The following is a 20,893-nucleotide window of genomic DNA, read 5'->3' on the forward strand; positions in this document are numbered from 1 at the left end:
GGTGAGGGGTTCTGTCAGGAGATGGCGCCGGCCTCTTCCTGGTATGGTGAGTAAACTGTTCCCCCCCTTTCCCCCTGCCGGGTTTTGGGGTGGCCGCGGGTTCCTCCCTGGGACAGTCGAACCCTCAAGTTCCTGGGTTCCCCTCTGTCCTGTCACACACCCCCCCTGACCTGTCCCCCATAGCCCCAGTAGTGAGCGATTGGATGTTCTTGGAGTCCCTAGAGGCGTTTTTTCTGCTAGTAGAGCCCCTCCCTATACCCTAGTGCTGACCGGTTTTTCTATGAGGGTCGAGATCGCTGCAGACACGTGCTGTGCAGACGTTCTGGGCCTTCCTGGTGCATCTTTGGTGGGGTGGGGAGTCTGGGGGGTCTCTCTCTTTCTCTCTCCTGGGGGGTCTCTGTTCATTCTGCCTTACCTCTTTGGAGGAAAGGGCTGCCTGGGGCAAATTCCTGGCCTCCATAGACATCAAAGATGCCTACCTTCACATCCCAATATGTGCAAGACATCAAGGGTTTCTGAGTTTTGCCGTGGGAGAGGATCCCTATAAGTTTGTTTGGTCTCGCCTCTGCTCCTCGGATCTTCACAAAGGTGTTGGCTCCGGTCCTGGCTTTGTTACGCCAGCGGGGGATATCGGTCCAGGGTTATCTGGATGATCTTCTTCCCCGTGTGGAGTCTTCCACGGCGCTGGTGACAAACTTAGAGATCACCATGAGAACTCTGGAGGAGTTTGGGTGGATTGTGAATCTCCAGAAGTCGTCGTTGGTTCCTTCCATGTGGCTGGACTATCTGGGCCTGACTTTGGACTGGTCCACAGCCAGGGTGTTTCTTCCTCCGGACAAACTTCAAAAACTCCAGTCTGCGATTCAGCTATTTCTGTCCAGCAAGTGGTCGTCTCTTTGGACTTGTATGAGAGTTCTGGGACTGATGGTGTCGTCCTTCAAGGCGGTACCCTACACTCAATTTCACACGAGAATACTCCAGAAGGAAATTCTTCTCAAGTGGAATAAAGATTCAAGTTCTCTGGAGAATCAGGTCCAGTTGAGCCAGGTGACCAGGGGGTCCCTGTTATGGTGGCTTCGGTCCCTGACGCTCAAACAAGAAAAAATCCTTTCTCGCCATATATTGGTCAGTGATCACCACGGATGCCAGTCTGTCCGGGTGATGAGATGTTCTCGGCAAGCTTACTGCTCAAGGGGTCTGGTCTCTGGAGGAATCCAGGTTACCGATCAATGTTCTGGAGCTGAGAGCAATCAGGCTTTGCTTAGTCCACTGGATGGAAAACCTTCGGAGCTGTCCAGTGCGCATTCAATTGGACAATGCCATGGCTGTGGCTTATGTCAATCACCAAGGGGGCACCAGGAGTGTCCTTGTGGCCTTAGAGGTGACGAGCATCCTTCGATGGGCGGAACGCTTTGTTCCAGCTCTTTCCGCTGTTCACATTCCAGGAGTTGAAAATTGGCAGGCGGATTACCTCAGTCGGCAGACCTTGGCTCCAGGGGAATGGTCTCTCCATCTGGAGGTGTTCCAGCAACTGTGCCTTCATTGTGGCACTCCAGACGTAGATCTGTTGGTGTCTCGGACCAACAGGAAAGTGCAGAGTTTTGTGGCCCACTCTCGGGACCCTCTGGCAGATGCCACAGATGCGCTGGTGGCTCCGTGGGGTCAGTATCGGCTGATGTATGCTTTTCCTCTGCTCAAGTTGCTGCCGAAACTTCTTCGCAGGATCGAGGCGGAAGGGATTCTGGTCATCCTTTTGGCTCTGGAATGGCCTCGCCGGGCTTGGTACGCCGACCTGGTCAGGTTAGTCGCAGACGTTCCTTGGAGACTTCCTCTCAGGGATGATCCGCTGTCTCAAGGACCTATTTTCCATCCTGCTTTACGGTTGCTGGCTTTGACGGCTTGCCAGTTGAAAGCTAGGTGCTGAAGGACAGGGAATTGTCTGCTTCTGTGATTCCCACTCTGCTTAAAGCGAGAAAAGCGACTTCTAGAAAGATCTATCATCGCACGTGGAAGTCGTATACCACTATCACCATCCGTGGTCTGCACTGCAGAGCGGCCACGATTGAATTTGCATTCGCCTATTTATTCAACTTAACTGTAAGTGTTCTACCTTTTCTTAATAAAGTAGTTTAAGAGGTAATGCACTATTGCCTGTTCCATTCTTTTTTGGGCACTATCTGTCACTGAGTGTGAGGGGTACAGGAGAGAGACCAACCCCCATACAGCAACAGGAGTCAGAATAAGATTTACAAGAAAATTCACTGCCTGCTAGTCTGAATAGTTTGCCTGATGATTTGGAGAACATTATCACTCACCATCTGACCTGTGAAATACTTGCCTTTGGTAAGAGTTTTGATATACCACATATCGGGTGGAAGAGTGAAAGGTTGGGACTTCATATCTATTACACACGCTGGTGTCACCTTCTCACGTGTTTTATTATGTTGAGTTGGTAAGGGTATCACCTCTCTTTTCTTTACACGTGGGTGCCAACAGGGATTTGGTGTTTGCACGTCCTCTTCTTCACCTTCATTCACCATCAAGAAGATTTCAGCCTTTTTTTCATTTTGGACTTGTTTTGGACTGCACATATTTCCATAGCACGTTTTTGTTCACATTGTGCACTATTTATAATATCTGTGTATATTTATATTTATTAGGTATTTTGTTCATTGTGTTTTTCCTTTTGGTTTAACACACATTGCTCACATCTAGCGCACCCATTTTTTGCACATCACACGTTTACTTTATCAAGGTTAAAGTTTCGGTTGCTGCTGGAGATTCATTTTTTGTTTGCGCACCTCATTCTTTAGCATATTGAGTATAGCTATTGTGGGGCCAAAGGTGATAGGTTTAAGAAAAGCGGTGGAGAGGAGATCAAAAACCTCTTTCCAAAAGCTCTGGACTACTGGGCATGTCCAACAGACATGTAAGTTTGTTCCCGCTTCCTCGCAGCCCCGAAATCACTCTGGGAGATAGTTCGGTACAAATTTGGAGATGCATGCTGGGACCAAATACCAACAGGACAAAACCTTTTAAAAAGCGGGATGTAGCATTTTTTTACCAAATTCCGTTTTGTATTTTTTTGTGAATTTGGTAGCCAGCAGCGGGCTGTAGTACAGCCTAACTGCACAGGAACAATCTCTAAGCATAGGGTGTGCTTTCTCTGCCACATGTTGTTTGAGCTTACTCCAGCAGGGTGCGCTAAAGAGATATCTTTCTGTATAAGGCCTCTTTCACACATGCTGTCCGTTTGTCCGTTTTTCATCCATCCGTTGACGGATGAAAAACGGACATCAATGTATCTCTATGTAAAAACGGATGACAACTGATGATCATCAGTTAACATCCGTTTTCATCCACTTCCGTCAATGTCCGTTTTTTTGAACGGATGAATGCCCTATTTTTCATCCGTCAAAAAAATGGATCGGACGAAAAAAAAACGGATGACAACTGACGAAAAACGGATGAAAAACGGATGAAAAAACGGATGAAAAACTGATACATTTGACGTGACTGAACTGATGAACTGAACGGACCGTATGTGTGAAAGGGGCCTTATGGATATCTGATAGCCTGGCCAATCAGTGGGCCTAGGGAATCTACTGAGACATGGTAGGTGACTATTTAAAGGTATGCATATTATTGCATAGTTACATCGGTCCAGCTATGATCAATGTAAGTGTGCATGTGTCATACCTGGAAGATCTCTGTGGAAGCTAAGAAATCATTGTAGTAGGCACTGCTACTACAGTAGTCAGAGAAAATTGGCTACAAGTATCCTCTACCTGCACACCCTAAAGTGAATGACTATACAAAAAATATATATATTATGTGCATTATGTACAAAATTGACAAAAACGCAAACTGCTACTAAAGTAGTTGTCTCTGGCTTCTTGGTCCTGTGTTGAGTGGCTGCCTTGTTTCTAAAGCCCCGTACACACGTACCGATCGTCGGCCGAACGATCGGCCGTCTTTTGTCCCCGGGCTGTCGTGTCCGCTGAAAACCGCAAAAGACTGCACATGAATTTTGTCGGCCAACAACAGTCGACTGCAGAAGTGATGTCATGTGATGGTTAACTTTCTGTGTGTTTTTTCTTTTCTGAGCATGCCCAGTCTTGCAAATCTGCTGTCTGTCGGCCGAAATCTGTACTGACTGGCGAACAATCGGCCGTTCTGGTGTCGGCATACAAAAATTTTAATGCTTGCAGGACAGATTCTGTTCGGCCGAAAGTGCGCTGTCGGCTGTCGGAAGCATCATACTAACAAGCCGAAAATCGGCCGATCGGTCGTCGGCCGAATCTTTTCGGCCGACAATCTGCACGTGTGTACGGGCCTTTAGTGAACACATGTTCTTTGAATCGGACCCTTTCCGAACGAGCGACCTCCTGTGTTTACTAAGCAGCAGGGCAGCCACTCGGCACAGGACATGGACACGACTAGCAATCACTGTATTAGCTGTACTGCAGGGATTTCCAGCTTCCACAAGGATCCCACAGGTATGGTGCATGCATACTCACATTGTAAATTTGCAAAAACAGACATACTTGGAAATCAGCTTTAACCATTTTACCACCGGAGGATTTTGCTGTCTTACGTCCAGGCCACTTTTTGCGATTCGGCACTGTGCGACTTTAACTGGCAATTGCGCGGTCATGCGACGCCGTACCCAAACGGAATTTACGTCCTTTTTTTCCCACAAACAGAGCTTTCTTTTGGTGGTATTTGATCACCTGTGCGATTTTTACTTTTTGCGCTATAAACAAAAAAAGAGCATAAATTTTGAAAAAATAACAATATTTTTCACACTTTGTTATATGAAATTCCCCCCCAAAAAATGTAAAAATCAAAATGTTTTTAAATTTTTGGCCAATTTGTTTTCTGCTACCTATGTTTGATAAAAAAAAATCACAATAAGCGTATTTTGATTGGTTTGCGCAAAAGTTATTGCGTTTACTAACTAAGGGAAAGATTTCTGTCATTTTTTTTTTTTAACGAGTAATGGCGGCGATCTGGGTTTTTTTTTTTTTTTTTTTTTGCGGGACTGCGACATTGCGGCGGACAGATCGGACCCTTGACTGACATTTTTGACACTTTTGGGGGTACCAGTGACATTACTACAGTAATCAGTGCTATAAATATGCACTGTTACTGTAAAAATGACACTGGCAGGGAAGGGGTTAATTTTATTGGAGAGGGAGGGGTTAATGTATGCCTGGTGCTTACTGACATATGTGGGGGGAGGGGACTGAGTGACACAGGGACAGATCGCATGTTCAGCTATGCTGAATCCTGCAATCTGTCACTGTTTGTCACTTCCGCCGCTCCTCCCCTGGCCCGACTGAAAACAGCGGGAGCGAGCCTTCGGCAGCGCGCGAGCGCCGCCCACAAGGGGAGGAGTCCAGCGACGTAGGTCTACGTTGCTGGACAGGATCGAGCCACTTTGCCTCAGTAGAGGCACAGTGACTGGTCGGCAAGTGGTTAATACTTGAGCCAGTTCCTGTTCTATTTCTTCCCTCCTCGGCTTTTGCCCTGTGAAAATGCCCACTCAGAAGTCAATGGGGTTTATTTACTAAAACTGGGGCACACAGAATCTGGTACAGCTGTGCATAGTAACCAATCAGCTTCTAACTTCAACTTGTTCAAATAAGCTTTGACAATAAGGTCCATTCAATCTTGTACGACTCCAAAGTTGCATGACTTTGGAGGCAACCTTTGACACAACTTTAGATGAGTGAGACTAGGATGTGACTTGTTGTCTCTCTGCAAAGGCAGACCCTCTGCTGTGTAAAATATTCAGGTACAAATTTCATGAAACTTTTGAGGGTTAATATTTAATTTTTTGGCCCTTGAGTTATATTAAAGTCGGACCAAAGTAGTGCATGAACTACTTTGAAGTCGCTAGGACTTTCTTTAAGTCGCACATACACTATATTGTCAAAAGTATTGGGACGCCTGCCTTTACACACACATGAACTTTAATGGCATCCCAGTCTTAGTCCGTAGGGTTCAATATTGAGTTGGCCCACCCTTTGCAGCTATAACAGCTTCAATTCTTCTGGGAAGGCTGTCCACAAGGTTTAGGAGTGTCTATGGGAATGTTTGACCATTCTTCCAGAAGCGCATTTGTGAGGTCATCCCAAATGTGTTCTATCAGGTTGTCAGGACTCTGTGCAGGCCAGTCAAGTTCCTCCACCCCAAACTGACTCCTCCATGTCTTTATGGATCTTGCTTTTTGCACTGGTCCAAATCATTTGGTGGAGGGGGGATTATGGTGGGTTTTTTTTTTTTCAGGGGTTGGGCTTGGCCCCTTAGTTCCAGTGAAGGGAACTCTTAAAGCATCAGCATAACAAGACATTTTGGTCAAATTCATGTTCCCAACTTTGTGGGAACAGTTTGGGGACGGCTCCTTCCTGTTCCAACTTGACTGCGCACCAGTGCAGAAAGCAACCCCAGCTAGCTGAAGATCCCCTAGCCTGCCACAGTGCCTCCCATTTCCCATAGTGTCATCCAGCCTCTCATAGGTGGACTTAGTGCTTTTCAACCTCCTACAGTTCCCCCAACCCCCCCCCCTCCCCTGTCCAGCCTCCCATAGTGCCTTCAACCTCCATTAGCGTTCCACCATGCACCCAGCCTTACAGTGTCCCTGCAATGTCCCAAGCCTTTTGGGGAGACCCCCAGCCCCCAACAGAGACACATCCCCCACAGTTGCCCCCAGCTCCCTCCTGAAACCTGATCCCATGCAAGACCACCAAGTGAAGTCTGCTGCTGCAGCGTCCCCTAACCCCCTCCACAACCCCCACTTCCCCTGCAGGGACACCCAGCCCCATCCAGGATTTCAATGCATATTCTCATACTTTTATTGTGTGAGTAGAAACTTTTTTATACTGTTGGGGCATGGTAGGTTTTGGAGGAATTTACTTAATTTAATTTAATCTATACCGGTATCGATTTTGGTGCCGATACTAAGCATTTACCGGTACTCACGCAAATGCTCCGAACCAATACCTTCAAGTCTGCAGACTGTAACCGCTGCCTAATCCTGAGCTCACATATGTTTGGGGCCGGTTTGCACTGCAATTTTTAAAAGAGTCTGGTGCGGTTTCATTCAGCAGTTCAGGTGCAATTGTTAAATTGTATGGCATTGGAAATTGCACCTGAACCGGGCTGAAAATCGTACCTGACTCGTTTTGAAATCGCACTGCGGCCGCCCCGCATAGATGTGAACAGGCTCCATAGAAAACGATTTTGTCATGCAAATCGGATTCAGTTCAAAGCGCATCCTATTCACATATATGTGAACTGGTCATTTTTTATTAGTCTACAAAAACTGTCACATGACACTGAAAATAGGTATCAGTAATTGATATCCGCAAGTACTTAAAGCGGAGTTCCACCCAAAAGTGGAACTTCCGTTTTAGGTAGTAATAACCCCCTAACATGCCACATTTGGCATGTAATTATTTTTGGGATGGGAGCGGGTACCTTGTTTTGACAGGTACCCGCTCCCACTTCTGCTCGGAGCGCCGCGGCGCCCTGAACGGAAGTTCTCCTCTCTCCCTCCCTCCCTGCAATCTTATGGGACATGTCAGAGGTCCCAGAAGATTGCCAACCAATCAAGATGCGCAGCGCAACTCGCGCATGCGCAGTGCGTACCCGGCTGTGTAGCCGCAAACTGTCACAGCCGGGTGCCCACAACAGTGATGCTGGCGCCGCCGAGACCAGAGGGAGAGGATCGAGGCTTCGGGCGGCCGCATCGCTGGACTGTGGGACAGGTGAGTGTCTGTTTATTAAAAGTCAGCAGCTACACTTTTTGTAGCTGCTGACTTTTAATAAACACAGAAAAGGCTGGAACTCCACTTTAAGAAAAGGTATTGGTACTCATACTCGGTCTTAAAAAAACGAATATCTCTTTCCTGGTCTCAATAAGTTTACCACTGGGATAGAAGACTTCATGGGAAGAGGTATGTACTGTATATAGAGAGGGTTTCGCTGTAATTGATACAGTACATGGCATAATGATATTCTATAGCAGGAAGTGTAAGTAAGTAGTCATTACAAACATTTTATTTGTGTGAGCTGCCTGAAAATTGTTCCCTTAGAGCCGGTTCACACTGGGGCGATACGACTCTGTACTACTTCGGGGGCGACTTGTGCATTCCCATGCACCACGACTTCGGAGCGACTTGCATGGACTTCACATAATGGAAGTCTATGCAAGTCGCTCCGAGGTCGCCCCGAAGTAGTACAGGACCCTTTTTCTAAGTCGGAGCGACTTGTGTCGCTCCTAGTAGAACGGGTCCTGTAGCGGTCAATGGACCGCGAGGGAGCGCGACTTGTCAGGCTGACAAGTCGCCTGACAAGTCGCGCTAGTGTGGACCGGCTCTAATGGTAGTTTCCTAATAAAAACTATACATTCACTTAGGTAGAACTAAAGCCAAAACACTGTTTCCTGGTGCCTCCAAGGCAGCATACATGTGGTAGTAGCCCCACCTACCTCTGCCCACTTTCTTATATGATAGGCTATGCTAAGGCTTCCCACCCTGGTAGATAGTTATTGATCTACCACATGTAAGCTGCCATTGAGGCACCAGAAAAACAGAAAATTGCATCATACTTACCATAATTTTCCTTACCTGGTGCCTGCCCATGGCAGCATACTGAACCCACCACCCACCTCGTTCCTAGCTATGTACAGGGAATAGGCTGCTGTGTGGGTGTTAACTTTTTTTATAGCTATGCACTGGTCCTGTGGGTGGAAGTAGATGATTCTACTACCACATGTAGGCTGCCTTGGATAGACACCAGGAAAGGAAAATTACGGTAAGTATGATACAATTTTCAGTTTTTTGGCCCCCATTTGTGGATTTATTCAGGATACGGTTAAAACACTTTTCAGGTCTTCTTTGCCATCTGTGTTCCATTTGAGGATATTTCCCATCACCTCCTGTCCTGTAGACACAACAGGAAATTAGAAGAAATGTCTCCAAAATTAAGGAAAGTGACCCTGTTGGAAGATTTCCCTTCTAATTCTGTTCTGGTGGCAAATCAGAATTTCTGGATGTTCTATTACTTTCTGTCCTGGGACGATGGCCAACAGTACAAAACTATGGTAACTCTCCCTGGTGGGGACTGGGACAGCAGGTTCTAACCGCTTGCTACTATAACCAGAACTATAAAGTTTACACCTTGCTGAGATGTTCTATGGGTTCCTGTTTTGCATTCTCTGCTGTGATTCTTTGCCCTGTCATGCCTTCTTCCCTCTACTCTCTCCCTCCTCTCCATTGCTCTGCTTTCACTGCTTATTCCTACTTGTGTCTCCCCAGGGCCCGCTGGACAGACAATGAGATTCAGATGTTGCATGCGGCTGTCAGACGATTCGGGGAAGACTTAAATCAGATCAGCTCAGTAATCAAGGAGAGGACAGTGTAAGGAGAATGGGGGTGTGGTAGAGAGGAGACATTATATGGCTGAAAGTTTTGTGGACACCTCACCATCACAGCTCTATGAACTTGGTGGACATCCCATTCCAAACTAAGGCTATTGATATGAAGTTGCCCCCCCCCCCCCCCCCCCAATTCTAACACTTTTAGCAAGGAGTGTGTCTAAGAGAATTTGTTCCCAATTAACTAAAGCCGGGTTACACCTATGCTTTTTTTTTTTTTAGTGCATTTTTAGTTTTGCAGAAAAAACACTACAGTCCATTTAGCATGGTTTCCTATGGGTTACGTTCACATCTGTGCATTTTATGGAAAGGTCCAGGGGCCAGCAGGTTGCGTTTTTGGTTTCATAGACTTCAATGGATCAAAAATGTGTATTAACAAAAACGCAAAATGCACCTGGAATATGCATCAACTGCAACCTGCATAGGTGTGAAGCAGGCCTTACAGAGCATTTGGGAGTTCAAACTAGAAGACCTGACTAGGGCTGAAACAACTAATCGATTAATCGACAACTAATCGATTATGAAAATAGTTGTCAACTATTTTCATAATGAATTAGCTGGTGAGCCAATTAGTTGGCCTGCATACAGAATGCATTATTTGTTTACATATCAGGAAATACTGTGAAGCACACATTCAGTACACCGTCCATACATGTCAGAAGACACAGTGCAGCACACATACAGCTCAGTACACCGTCCATACATGACAGTAAGTGCCTGAGAACTTGTGAATGTGTGAGGAGCAATGCCTCATGGGACATGTAGTCCTGGGCAGGAAGTGAGTGGTTCAAAAGGCATCTATAGGGGCACTCTATACTATACTTTGCAGCTTGCTATTGGGGCACTCTGAAGGCAGGCGGAGCCAGAAGCATCGGTGGGGGACCCCAGAAGAGGAGAATCAGGGCTGCTCTGTGCAAAACCATTACAGAGAACAGGTAAGTATAACATGTTAACCACTTGCCTGACCTGCCAGCAGTACATATACTGCAGCAGGTCGGCTTTGTCCCCCGAAACAACATAACTGTACGTCGCTTCATGGGACCCCGAGTGTGGGCATGCGCGCCCATTCGCCACAGTGGGTGCCAATTAGCGGGTCCGGCGGCTGAAATTGCCGCCGGGCATCTGCGATTGTTCCCCGTGGAGACTGAACTATGGTGTGCCATTGTAAACAAGGCAGACCGCTGTTCTGTCAGTAATGAACACAGGGATCCTGTGTTCCTCTTATTTAGAAACACAGGTCTCTGTGTTCATTCAGTAAATACATCCCCGCCACACAGTTATAAAGCACCCTTTAGGGACACATTTAACCCTTTGATCACCCCTGGTGTTAACCCCTTCCCTGTCAGTGTCATTAGCACAGTGACAGTGCATATTTTTAGCACTGATTACTGTAGTAAAGTCACTGGTACCCCCAAAAGTGTCAAAAATGTCAGTTAGGGGTCCGATCTGTCCACCCCAATGTCGCAGTCCCGCTAAAAATCACGGATAGCCACCATTACTAGTAATAATAAATAAATAAAAATTACATAAATCTGTCCCCTAGTTTACAGACGCAATAACTTTTGCGCAAACCAATCAATACACTTATTGGGATTTTTTTTTACCAAACATATGTAGCAGAATAAAAATCAGGCTAAAATGATGAAAACATTTGATTTTTAATTTTTTTTTATTGGGAATGACCTATAGCAGAATGTTAAAAATATTGTTTTTTTGTTTTCAGAATTGTCGCTCTTTTTTTGTTTCAAAAAATAAAAGTCGCACACGTGATCAAATACCACCAAAAGAAAGCGCTATTTCTGTGAAAAAAAGGACATCAATTTTATTAGGGTACAGCGTCGCATGACTGCGTACTACTTTAATATAAAATATTTACATTTCCTACTTCTGGGTGTATTTATTATTATATACAGTATCTCACAAAAGTGAGTACACCCCTCACATTTTTGTAAATATTTTATTATATCTTTTCATGTGACAACACTGAAGAAATTACACTTTGCTACAATGTAAGTAGTGAGTGTACAGCTTGTATAACAGTGTACATTTGCTGTCCCCTCAAAACAACTCAACACAGCCATTAATGCCTAAACCTCTGGCAACAAAAGTGAGTACACCCCTAAGTGACAGTGTCCAAATTGGGCCCAAAGTTTTCATATTTTGTGTGGCCACCATTATTTTCCAGCACTGCCTTAACCCTCTTGGGCATGGAATTCACCAGAGCCTCACAGGTTGCCACTGGAGTCCTCTTCCACTCCTCCATGATGACATCATGGAGCTGGTGAATATTAGAGACTTTGCGCTCCTCTATCTTCCCTTTGAGAATGCCCCACAGATGCTCAATAGGGTTTAGGGCTGGAGACATGCTTTGCCAGTCCATCACCTTTACCCTCAGCTTCTTTAGCAAGGCAGTGGTCGTCTTGGAGGTGCGTTTGGGGTTGTAATCATGTTGAAATACTGCCCTGCGGTCCAGTCTCCGAAGGGAGGGGATCATGCTCTGCTTCAGTATGTCACAGTACATGTTGGCATTCATGGTTCCCTCAATGAACTGTAGCTCCCCAGTGCTAGAAGCACTCATGCAGCCCCAGATCATGACACTCCCACCACCATGCTTGGCTGTAGGCAAGACACACTTGTCTTTGTACTCATCACCTAGTTCCCGCCACATGCGCTTGACACCATCTGAACCAAATACGTTTATCTTGGTCTCATCAGACCACAGGACTTGGTTCCAGTAATCCATGTCCTTAGTCTGCTTGTCTTCAGCAAACTGTTTGCGGGCTTTCTTGTGCATCATCTTTAGAAGAGGCTTCCTTCTGGGATGACAGCCATGCAGCCCTATTTGATGCAGTATGCAGCGTATGGTCTGAGCACTGACAGGCTGACCCCCACCCCTTCAACCTCTGCAGCAATGCTGGCAGCACTCATACTTCTATTTCTCAAAGACAACCTCTGGATATGACTCTGAGCATGTGCACTCAACTTCTTTGGTTGATCATGGCGAGGCCTGTTCTGAGTGGAACCTGTCCTGTTAAACCACTGTATGGTCTTGGCCACCATGCTGCAGCTCAGTTTCAGGGTCCTAGCAATCTTCTTCTAGCCTAGGCCATCTTTATGTAGAAAGTATATGTTTAAAGTGCGCTATCCTAGAGGTGCATATGTAACATCGAATTCCTTCAATGAAACGTGGTATGTAACATAGCATCAGAATATAAAAATATTGTTCCAATGAAAAGAAAATAACTTCAACCTGTGCCAAAAGCAGTATAGTGATTCAGTAAATAATTCTAAAGGTGTATCTGAAAACCAATAATAAGTTCATAAGAAGGGTTCACAAAGGCAGTACCATATGAAATCAACTCTGTGATGCGTTGTGAATATAAGCTGATAAATTATCCAAGTGCTCAGAATGTAAATTAAGGCAGTGGCCGCTTACCAGCAAGCTGCGAGTAAGCAGCTTTGAATTGCCAACTTTCCAATGCAGGAACACGATCCCCATCCACTTAGACTCTCAAGCCGATATCATCGACACAGGAACAGCTGATTTACAGATAAGCGACCCGGCTCTTCAGAAAACGGTCTCGGTCCTCTCCCACTCTCTGCTCCTCAACACAGCAGCTGACAAGCTCCATGTGCGAACAGCGTGCATAAAGAGAAAAGGACTTGTAGTGCATTATCTTCTAAAATACAATTTATTGAAATAAAAAGTGCACTTACATCACATGTTTGTAAAACAAGCAGATAATAAAAATGAACAAACACAGCCGCCTGCAGTACGGACCGTCTAAAGTGACAGGCGCTGGCTACTCCGTCCGACGCGTTTCCCCCTCTGGGAGGCGTCAACTGGGAATGGAGTGTAGCGCGCGCCGTCACTTTTCAAAACTTATACACTGAAGGAGGAGAATTTCCGGCTAGGAAACAAAGAACCCCTGGGGAGCTGAAGAATTTTTCATTGGAACAATATTTTTATATTCTGATGCTATATTACATACCACATTTCACTGAAGGAATTCAATGTTCTATATGCATCTCTAGGATAGCGCACTTTAAACATATACTTTTTCCATTATTCTTTTCCATTATTTAGGAACCTTAAGTGCAGCAATCCCTATTTCAGGGTTCGTATGGTCATGAAAAACCTGGAAAAGTCATGGGATTTTAAAATGGCACTTTCCAGGCCTGGAAAAGTATTGGGAAATTAACTTAACCCACAAAGTTTTGGAAAAGTAATGGAAATTATTTGTTGCATATGCAGAAAAGAGAGAAAAGCGCCACTCAGTGGAGCATGTAAATAATTTTATTGATTTCATTAAGAAATTACATGGAGGTGTAAGCGTCTATCATAGCTCGGCGTCCTTCCCGGTCTGGGGTGTTTCCGTCCCAGGCTGGCCAGCAGGCGGGAGAGGGGAGAACCAATCAGGCGACACAGTGTGATTGAGGCAGTGGTGAAGCGCATACCTCACTGGAGGGCCGCACGAACAGGATGACCCGGGGGGGGGGGGGGCAGTAACCAGTTTCGGAGCATGCGTGAACCGCTCCTTCAAGGAGGAGGTTCACACATGTTCCAAAACCAGTTACCGCCCCCCAATGTTTTTATTGCCCGTGCCTCTGTTACAGGGACAGGAAGTGTGGAAATATAAGAACCGGCCAGAAATTTTTAAGCAGATTACCCCTCCAAACACACACTTTTAATTTACTGATAACATCAATAAACTTTCTTGTTTTACATTTTTTATGACCACCAGGCATTGATTACCCCAACTGACACTGGGGCAATTGCTACTCCCACTGGCCACAGTCTGGCTCCCCTAAAGACTCAAGGGCAGTAAACTGGCTCTTTATTTTGACTGTTTGGAGACCCCTGGTCTGGATGAAGGAAAAAAGAGACTAATTTTTTTTTTGGGCAGCACATTTATTTTCCCCTTAGACGTGGCCTAGTTTTAATGTGTCTCCTCCCATTTGTCTGTGTGTGTGTGTATTGTGATTGGCCCTGTCTACACCATGTGATCACTGTGACCAATCCCAGAGATCAACAGAAGGGTACACAATGAATGGCTTTAAAGAGGTTGTAAACTAACTTGTGCCTATAGGTAAGTCTATGATAAGGCTTACCTATAGGTACTGTAAATATCTCCTAAACTTGCACCGTTTAGGAGATATTTACATTGCATGCAGATGATGACGTCATCTGCGCCTGCGCTCTGAAGGAACGGCCACCCGTGCCGTTCCTTCAGAGCCCTATGCCGTGAACGGCGGCTCCCGCGCGCATGTGCGGGAGTGTTGAAATCGCGCCTCCGGCCAATCGGATGGCTGGAGGACCCGAACCAGGAAGCAGGATGTCCGAACATGTCGGCTGTCCTGTCGCTGAGCGGGCGGCACTGCAGGTGCTTCGTTCTAAGGTAAGTATTTCATAATGAGCTAGTATGCAATGCATACTAGCTCATTATGCCTTTATCTTTTTTTTTTTTTTTTTTCATTTTTTTGGGGAGGGTTTACTTCCTCTTTAACCACTTTAGCCCCGCCTAACGTAGATTTACTGCGGCACTCTGCCACTTACAGGCAAAGTGACGTAGACCTACGTCGCTCGCCCACGCTCATTCCCTGGGAAGCCAGCGCGTGACCGGCGGCTCCGATGTCCGCCGGCCACTCGTGATCTCCCGCAGGAGAGGGAGAAAGACAGACGGCTGATGTAAACACAGCTGTCTGTCATTCTCCCTGAAGTAAGCACAGAGGCTATGCGATCCTGCTATATAGGATCGTATGTCTCTGTGGTTACTTCACTAACCATGCCCCCTGACAGAATTACGCCCCTAGGGACACATTTAACCCCTTGATCACCAATAAAGTTATCCCCTTCCCTGCCAGTGTCATTTTTACAGTAACAGTGCATATTTATAGCACTGATTACTGTAGTAATGTCACTGGTACCCCCAAAAGTGTCAAAAATATCAGTCAGGAGTCAGATCTGTCTGCCGCAATGTCGCAGTCCCGCAAAAGAAATCACAGATCGCCGCCATTACTAGTTTAAAAAAAAAAAAAACAATAAAAATGACATAAATCTTTCCCGTAGTTAGTAAACGCAATAACTTTTGCGCAAACCAATCAAAATACGCTTATTGCGATTTTGTTTTTTTTACCAAAAATATGTAGCAGAAAACAAATTGGCCTAAAATGTTAAAAAATTTTGATTTATATGTATTTTTTTTTTGAGAATTTCATATAAATAAAATTTAAAAATATTGTTATTTTTTCAAAATTGACACTCTTTTTTTGTTTATAGTGCAAAAAATAAAAATCGCACAGGTCATCAAATACCACCAAAAGAAAGCTCTATTTGTGGGGGGAAAAGGACGTCAATTACATTTGGGTACAGCGTTGCATGACCAGACAATTGTCCGTTAAAGTCACGCAGTGCAGAATCGCAAAATAGGGCCTGGTCTTTGAGCAGCCAAATCCTCCGGGGGCAAAAGTGGTTAAATGAAAGCCATTCATTGTGTACAACTGTCCTGTGATTTCTGTGATTGGTCACATGGTAACAATAGCGGCACGCTACACTGATCTCTCATCAACTCTGTCTGATGGACACAGCGACTGACAGATCGTGCCGCATCTCGGCCCTTACGGCACGAACAAGGCACGTGATTGGGAGGACGTCATATGACGTCCTCAAGGAAACAAGAAAGCTGCCACTTGGCCGTCAGTCGACTATAGCTGGGCCCAAAGCAGATAATGACATAACAGTCTGTGTTGGCATATAACAGCCAATTAAATTCAAGTTTGCTGTGAAAAATGACAGTTGGATGCCAGTAGTTTTAGGGCTGAAACACTCTTTTCTGTTGCAGTGTATTATGCATCTTAGCGTGTTGCAGTGTTGTTTTGTATGCCACTCCAGCAAACGAAGGCAATGCAGCTCCAACATACATGCGTTGCAGGAAACCACAACGCACAGTAATGCACTACCATGCATTGTGATGCGTTGCCAAAAATGGTGAATGTCCAGTTGTTTGGATGCTTTTAGTGCATTCCTAGCCTAATAAATTGAATGGGCTGTCTTCACGTAACAAACATTTATGTAACGCATCAGGACACCAGGGTCCGTATGGGCTCTAACCTGGTTATTGTGAAACAATGTAGAGATTTGGTAAAGTGAACCTGTCAATAAATAAATACAAGGATTGCTATTGATGATTTCTCTCTGATAATGCTCGTTTCCTGGCTGTAATGCTCCTCTTTTGGTTTTCGTATTTTCCAAGTTACTGACCCAACACAAGTATTCTAAATTAGAAAAGCCAGAAATCCTTTTCTGTATACTTGTTAAAACTCCTGATTCAAAGTTGAAGTCAGGGGGATCAGCATGGCTGGCCAGGCAGCTAGCATTTTCAGAAGGAGAGCACAGCAGCGGCAACTTCCATATCTCTTACAAGGCAGGTTTCCTATAAATACAATAATATTCCTCTGTGTTTTTGTCATTGGCTGTTGTTTTCTGTATGCTACTCGTGCTCTTACTTTTCCTCACTCAATCTCCATCTTAAGCTCCAGCTCCCTTAAGTGCTCCTCCATCTTGTTCACCAGCTGTCGTTTTGCATATGTCTCCCGGCAGGGCACAGATTAAGTACGCAGTAAAAAGGAAGATCTACGATGACAGCGGGGTCCCCCTGCCTTCAGATTCCCCCCGAAAGGTGGCGAAGAAGGCTGCGCCAGTTTCCTCTTCAGTCGGCATGGTGTCAGCACCACAGGTTGTGGGTGGGACAACGATACCTGAGGGGTCACAGGGTGCCATGCGGAAACGCAAGTCCTCTGGTGAGAAGGTGGGGAGTGGGGGATGTGGGGGGGAGGGGCATGTAATGGCATGCTGTATTCCCAGCATCTCTTCTTTCAGCAGATGTAACGCTTAGCGCCCTGAATGACTCCGACGCCAACAGCGATCTGGTAGATATGGAAGGTTTGGGCGAAAGGAGCACAGTGAAAAAACTCAACTTCGATCAGGGTATGAAATCTCATTTTTATTAATTTTTCTCAAACACTTTCTCATCCTCTAACTTAACATCACCATTTTTTCATATTCTGTATCTTGTGTCCTCCATTTTGTGTCTGTATGTTCAGTCATTGATTTTACTTTTCCATTTATTAATCCCCTAGAGATACCCATCTTGTCCCAGCTCACCTTCTGCTTCTCTCGTTTGTCCACATCCTCTCTTCCACCCTTTCCCTGTTTTCCTTCATTTATTTACCTTTCCTGCTCCTCCCCTCCTCTACCTTTCCTTACTCTCCTTCACCCACCCATATTCTTCACTCCTTTGCCTTTCCCTTTTCTCCAACTCCACACCATTCCCTGTTCTCCTCGTTCTTTACTCCTTTACTTTACTTGTTCTCCTTCCCCGCACTTTTTCCCTGTTCTTGTCCTTCTTGTAGCATTTTTTGTTCTCCTCCCCTTTCTCAACACTTCTACTTTCCCTGAGCACTTCCTTCTTTTCTGCACCTTTCCCTGATGTTCTCCTTCTCCACCCCACCATTCCCTGACCACTTCCTTCTTCATACCTTTCCCTGATCTCCTCTTTCTTCTATGCACCTTTCCCTAAACACTTCCTTCTTCTCTTTACCTTTCCCTGATGTTCTCTTTCTCCGCCCACCATTTCCTGATCACCTCCTTCTCCATACCTTTCCCTGATCTCCTCTTTCTTCTCTGCACCTTTCCCTGTGCACTTCCTTCTTCTCTGCACCTTTCCCCAAACACTTCCTTCTTCTCTGCACCTTTCTCTGATGTTCACCTTCTCTTCCCCACCATTCCCTGATCACCTCCTTCTCCGCACTGTTCCCTGTTCCCCTCCTCCTCCCGTGCACCTTTCCCTGTGCACTTCCTTCTTCTCTGCACCTTTCCCTAAACACTTCCTTCTTATCTGCACCTTTCTCTGATGTTCACCTTCTCCTCCCCACCATTCCCTGATCGCCTCTTCTCTGCACCGTTCACTGTTCCCCTCCTCCTTCCATGCACCTTTTCCTGTGCACATCCTTCTTCTCCGCACCTTTTTCTGATCTCCTCCTTCTTCTCTGCACCTTTCCATGTTCTCCTCCCCACCATTCCTTGATCCCCTCCTTCTCCGTACCTTTCCCTGATCTCCTCCTTCTTCTCTGCACCTTTTTCCCTGTTCTCCTTCTTCTTCCCTGCATTTTTTCCTGTGCGCTTCCTTCTTCTCCCCACCATTCCCTTATCTCCTCCTCCTTCCCTGCATCTTTTCCTGTTCTCCTCCCCACCATTCCCTTATCTCCTCCTCCTTCTCTGCACCTTTCCCTGTTCTTCTCCCTACCATTCCCTGATCTCCTCCTTCTCTGCAACTTTACCTGATCTTCTCCTTCTTCTCTGCACCTTACCTTGTTCTCCTCCTCCCCACTCTTGCCCAAGCTCCTCCTTTTCTGCATCATTACTTGATCTCCTCCTCCTTCTCTGCACCTTTCCCTGATCTACTCCTCCTTCTCTGCACCTTACCCTGTTCTCACTTTTCCCTGATCTCCGACCTCCTCTGCACCTTTCCCTAATCTCATTGTTTCTCTCTGCACTTTTCTCTGACCTCCTTCTCTGCACCTTTCCCTGATCTTCTCCTTCTTCTCTGCACTTTTCCCTGATCTGCTCCTCTGCACCTTTCCCTTATCTCCTCCTCCTTCTTTTCACCTTTCCCTGTTCTCCTCCTCCTTCTTTTCACCTTTCCCTGTTCTCCTCCTCCTTCTTTTCACCTTTCCCTGTTCTCCTCCTCCTTCTTTTCACCTTTCCCTGTTCTCCTCCCCACTTTTCCCTTATCCCCTCCTTCTCTGCACCTTTCCCTGATCTCCTCTTCCTTCTCTGCACTTTTCCCTGTTCTCTTCCTCCTCTGCAGCTTTCCCTCTTCTCCTCTGCATTCCCTGCACATTTTCTTACTCTCCTTCCTTACACATTTTCCTGTTTTCCTCCTACAATGTACTTCCATGTACCTTTTTCCTTTTCTCCTTCCTTGCACATCTCATTGTTTTTCTCTTCTGTTCTTGCACCTTGACCTGTTCTCTTTCCCTGCATTGTTTCCTATCCTCATCCTTCTTTGCACCTTTTCCTGTTCATCTCTGCCTTGTCTGCGCCTTTCCTTGTTTTTTCCCCGCACCTTTTCCTGTTCTCATCCTTCTTTGCACATCTCCTTGTTCTCCTTCTTCTACTTCACACCTTTCCCTGTTCCCCTTCTCTGCACCTTAACCTGTTCTCCTTGTTCCATTCATATTTTTTTTTCTTCCTCTGCACTCATTTCTAATCCCCTCCTCGTATTTACCTTCCATTGTTGTCCTCCTCATTCTGCACCTTTCATTGTTCTCCACATCTTCTTCTTTCCATGTTCTTCTGTCCATTACTTTTTTCCTGTTCTCATTTTTCTTGTACTTTTCATTGTTCTCCACCTCTCCTTCACCTTTCTATGTGCCTCTTCTCTCCTGTGCTTTTCCACCTTCCTCTTCTTATTCTTTCCTCCTCCTCTGCATGCCTTGCCTTGTTCTCCCCCTTTCTTTTTACTATCCTATCTCATCTCGTACCTACTGTCCCCCCCCCCCCCCCACCACTTTGCCACCATATTCCCCTTCCTCGCCCTTGTCCCACTTTCTTATCCATTCTTCTTGACCTTTCCATATTCATCTTTATCTACCATTCTCATCTGCTTTCTACATTTACCTTCTTTCTCTAAACCTCCCCATCAACCATTTTCTTTACTTTGACAGTTTTTTAACTTTTTTTTTTTTCTTGCAATTTTCTCCTTCTCGATTTTCTTTGCCCTTTCTTACTATTTTTTTGCACCCCCCCCAGATTTATAATTTTTCCTCTAATTCTATGTTTCTATTTCCATTTCAGACAGTCTAAACTTGGATTCAAATTTTATTATGAACTCTAGTGATCTCCCCCTTTTATCTCGCTAATGGTATGTTCCACACCTGCTTGTAAATATTATTTTCCCAGTCACCACCCCCTTGTGGAATATTCCTTCATTTCCTCTTCTGAAGATAGCCACGACGAAACTCTTCCAGCTACGGTAAAACAGCCGCCAGCTCATGACCTGTGACCTTTGCTATGGATATGAAAAAATATGATGGCAGTCTTCATATTTTGTTTTTTTTTTAATAAAAAGATATAAAATTTCAAATAGAACATTGTCATTTGTCTTCATCCTGCGATGTACATTGCCATGACACCCTGAAGCAGCACAGACAGTACTGGCAGATGTCGCAGCGAAGCCACTGCCAATATCTGTGTGCTGCTATAGGGAAGCGGGCACCGCTGCTGTAGACCGGAAATCCTGCTTCACAAACTCCTCATAAATTGAATATCGTAGCAAGAAACTTTTATACTGTAAAAAAATGGATACAATTTGTTAATGGCATCCTAGGAGGGCCCACTCCTGCAGACTGACACCTATTTATAAAGGCGTTTTACCCTTTGCATTA

General features: G+C 45.5%; 1 protein-coding gene and 1 long non-coding RNA gene across 5 annotated transcripts in view; one reads left to right on the top strand and one right to left on the bottom strand.

The window, feature by feature from the left end:
- Window positions 1-20,566, top strand: part of BACC1 (BPTF associated chromatin complex component 1) — a 29,834-nt gene extending 9,268 nt beyond the window's left edge. The window contains exons 3-6 of one of the 4 annotated variants that reach the window (XM_082256891.1): window positions 9,327-9,428; window positions 17,046-17,245; window positions 17,325-17,432; window positions 20,304-20,566. In XM_082256891.1, the coding sequence (XP_082113017.1) occupies window positions 9,327-9,428; window positions 17,046-17,245; window positions 17,325-17,432; window positions 20,304-20,368 (475 nt within the window). In that variant the 3' untranslated portion in view covers window positions 20,369-20,566. The remainder of the gene's footprint in view (window positions 1-9,326; window positions 9,429-17,045; window positions 17,246-17,324; window positions 17,433-20,303) is intronic. The other 3 variants (XM_082256892.1, XM_082256893.1, XM_082256894.1) reach the window with 3 other exon arrangements.
- Window positions 18,373-19,304, bottom strand: LOC309554927. The gene is made up of 3 exons (XR_014225246.1): window positions 19,228-19,304; window positions 19,012-19,081; window positions 18,373-18,563 (listed from the first exon to the last, which is right to left on the bottom strand). It is a non-coding gene; the product is annotated as an uncharacterized lncRNA (long non-coding RNA).
- Window positions 20,567-20,893: the final 327 nt, after the last annotated feature.

This window comes from Pelophylax lessonae (genome assembly GCF_965119305.1).
Source record: "Pelophylax lessonae genome assembly, chromosome: 4".
Taxonomy (NCBI): domain Eukaryota; kingdom Metazoa; phylum Chordata; class Amphibia; order Anura; family Ranidae; genus Pelophylax; species Pelophylax lessonae.